General features: G+C 29.5%; 1 protein-coding gene across 1 annotated transcript in view; it reads right to left on the reverse strand.

Moving 5' to 3' along the window:
- Positions 1-3,298: 3,298 nt before the first annotated feature.
- LOC112512927 overlaps positions 3,299-3,944 on the reverse strand; it is a 1,725-nt gene continuing 1,079 nt past the window's right edge. Inside the window, exon 2 of the mRNA XM_025119054.1 lies at positions 3,299-3,909. Within this exon, the coding sequence (XP_024974822.1) occupies positions 3,299-3,909 (611 nt within the window). The remainder of the gene's footprint in view (positions 3,910-3,944) is intronic.

The raw sequence follows: 3,944 nt of genomic DNA on the forward strand, positions 1-3,944 counted from the left end.
ATGAAACCTGTTTGATTCAGAGGTATGAGATTTGTATAAGTGAAAGCTTTGCTTGAAATATGGAAGAAGTCTGGTATTGAGTTCTTATTTGTTCATATATTTGTTATATATATGAATAATTGTTTTCCATAAAGGTTTTTGGTGATTTTTACCCTGCAATAACATAAATAGGGTATCTCACTAGACCCTTCGGTCTAACACTCGTTTTGTGATTTTAACTATGTGTTGCAGGAGGTACGGAGAGTAAGGGAAAGGGGAAGATTTAATAGTTTCCTATATGCATTTCTACTCGAAGATCTGCTTTAATGTATAGTTTTGATTGATTAGTACAAGTGATGTATTAGAATTTTTGGACCTTGTATTTGGTCATATTAGATTCTTGTACTAAGGGACCTAAATGAGATGATATCATGTATTTCTTTTATATGAAATATGTGTTACATGCAATGTGTGGTTTGGGGGTGTTACAATTTATTATTATAATATCTATTACAAATTATAAATATTGTTATTAAAAAGAGTAAATAAAATATGTTATTTTAATGTGGGGTCCACTAATTTTTTTTTTATAGTGTGATTGAAGTTGAGTTTTTTTTGTGTGTGTGTTTATGGACCTACCAGATTTGGTGTTTTTGGTGTGTTTTTTTGTGTGAAGGTTGGAGTTGCCCTAAGGATTATAAAATAAATTTTTATCTATTTATTTATTTTAATTTCCTAATATAATCTAAACTAATGTTGACCATTGATCAAGAAAATGGATGGATGAGATTGGTTTACATAGTTTACACAAATGAGGGCAGTTTTCATTTGGGATCATGTGAGACCAAGGGTTTTTCGTGAGACCCGTAAGACCAATTCTTAACTCTTGGATTAGATCTACAATCTGAACATTTATAATCACAAAATTGTCACGAGATTTCTCAGTAATCACAAAATTGCCACCGTACAAATTTAGACCATTAAATCATTAGCTTATAAAGTTGATCAATGAACATAAATTGGTCTTACGGATCTTACGAAAAACTTTTGGTCTCATGTGAACCCAACTATATATATATATATATATATATATATATATTTTAAAAGAGAAACCAAATAGAATGATTTGGCATTGTAGGATTTGAGTATTGCTCAAATCTTGAAATTTGGTTACATTTGTTTATCCCACGTTGGTAGGAAGAAATAAGTAGAAGGAATGAAATGTGTATATATATATGAAAAGAGGGGGTGATTTTTTTGTTGCAAGTCATGTTGTTGGCTCAAATGAGTCAACCCTTTCATTTGTAATTGACATTATGAGATTTGAGTATTTCTTAAATCTTGAAATGTGGTTAAGTTTGCTTATTCCACATGAAAAGATGACTTTAAAATATTGAGATGACATCTTGAAAGTGATGTATTTTAAAATTTTGCGTTATGGTTGGTTTTTGAAAACAGAAGAAAATGTACTCGATTGATTCAAACTTTGTACCTATGGGATAGAGGAAGAAGAAAAAACTGAATATTTTACATAGTGCTTTTAGTCAATCTGATCTATTTCGTACTCTTCTCTCAGTGAGAATATGAGTCCACTTTAAAGGATCAAACCTATGGGACTTAAGAAATAATATAAAAAAGGAAGGGAAAAATATTCATATTAAATAAAAATCAGTAAAATAAGTAAATAAAAATGAAGTAGAAGAACTCATATTTCAAATGAACAAATTCAAACTTGAAAAGAATCTTTATGATTCTCAAAAAATGAGGGGCAAGGGGATTGATCGAGTCGATTTTTGAAAGTACGAACCAAAATCGTTGATATGGTCCCCTAAGAATTGAATAATATTCAATCTTGAATTATGTTTTTGTATATCTCATATTGATTGAGGGTTGAAAGATTGTAAAAAAATGGTGAGTTTGTTAAACGAGGTTAGAAGGCTCTTTTGACAACTCATGGGGTTAATATATTAATTAACATATATTTGCTTTAGATTGTATTTGTTTCATATGGATTTAGTCCACAATCGAAAAAACTTTTTAGTTGTATTTTTTGTTTCACAACCACATAAAAGTGTTCACATTGTGAAACAAAAACATCATTAAACTAATATATGTTAATCAATACATTAAATTCATGTCGTATATATAAAAAAGATTATGTAAAATAATACATGATGTATCGATTCTCAAGTTTATCACAATTTTATTGGTTTTTAAATAACGACCCTTTTATCTATATCTATATAAAATAGAATCATAAGTAGATAATATGACATGTTAAAAAACCTTGATTTATTGTTTTATATTTTCGCATATTTTAAAATTATTTTCAGATGAAAGTCATTATTAATCAAATAAACCTTTCATGTTCTTTTTGGTTTTTTAGTTATTTTCATATTAAAAAATACTTATATATTAAGTTAATATAGATCAATATATATATATATATATATATATACTAGTTGTGTACCCGCGCAATGTGGCGGGAGCCATGAATTTTAATGATTTTGAAGTTCCACTGGTTTTATAAGATAAGATTTAACGATGATATAAGTTACATTTGGTCTTTACATATTAATATAATTTGAATAAATAAGAGTTATGGTTCCAATTACAGACTATCGATGAAAAAAATTGTATGACGGATTAAAATCCAATATAAACGACTCCACAAATGTATTCGATTTACACCAAGAGCAAAGAACCAAGAAACTTGAGTTTTAAGATAAACACTCAAAACCAATAAAGAAAATACAAATTTGACAGATCATAAGCCATGAAAAGACAAAAAAAGATGGGTTTTAGAATGAAATTTCAATTGTTTACCCTTTTTCTTGTCCAGAAACTCAGATTAAGGTTGAATTAATACATGTATATATATTTCAAAAAAAATCCAAAAACATACTAATTCAAAACATATTATACAGCGCAATTTAGACAGCCTAACCCCAAAATATATAGTATATATATAAATAAATATATATCTATATAAAGTAGAAACTTGAAGAGATGACGTGGCATCTTCTAAGTTTAGTATCCCATTTTTTTCTTTTTTCTAATTTATTGGCATTATTTTATTTTTCAACAATTTCGGGTTTAAACTTGAGGCTCTTCATCTCTCAATCTCCTCTTTAGGTTTAATTTCAGACTCTTCAATAACTATAAAAGTATAAATCGTAAATATTAAAAATATTTTTTCACAGTGTATATAATATATAATAATATAATTAAGTCAAAAACTATTCAATATTGGACTCATTTTGAAGGTACTAACGAGACGATTATAATGGTGTAACTTGTTAAAATAAAAATGTATTTTTTAAACATGTTTTAACTGATCATTAATTTCATCAACATTTTCATTTTTTGTTGATAATATCGCCCTCGAAATAATATAGTCTGAATCTGCTCCGTTGATTTGCAGAGATGGAAATATTGCGTCAATCAAATCATGTTTTGATTTATCTTTATCAGTATAGGCAATGGTCATGTCATCGGGAATACGTATAAAGCTTTCTTCCATCATTTCTTCATCTCCATCACCCACTCGTAGTAGAAAATCTGAAAACCATGGATCACTTCGTGCTCTCATATTGAGAGTTAAACGTATTTTTTTAATTGAAGACCAAAGAGGTGACATTCGTAGGCTTGAATCTACAATCTGTGCTCGGGTTCCACGTCTCACGACCGGTAAGACCTGCCTAAAATCACCTCCCATAACCATTATTTTTCCACCGAATGATAGTGTCACCCCTGTGATGTCTTGCATTGTTCGATCAAGCGCCTCCACCGCCTGCCTCTTAGCCATTGACGCTTCGTCCCAAATGATTATCTTTGCATCCCGTAGCAATTTAGCAGTCCCGCTTTGTTTTTTTATGTTGCACATGGAGTTGTTATCAAGATTAAGGGGAATTTTAAATCGGGAGTGAGCTGTTCTCCCCCAGGCATATTATTAGCTGCAACAC

Source organism: Cynara cardunculus (assembly GCF_001531365.2).
Source record: "Cynara cardunculus var. scolymus isolate 2C chromosome LG 5, CcrdV1, whole genome shotgun sequence".
NCBI classification, from domain to species: Eukaryota; Viridiplantae; Streptophyta; class Magnoliopsida; order Asterales; family Asteraceae; genus Cynara; species Cynara cardunculus.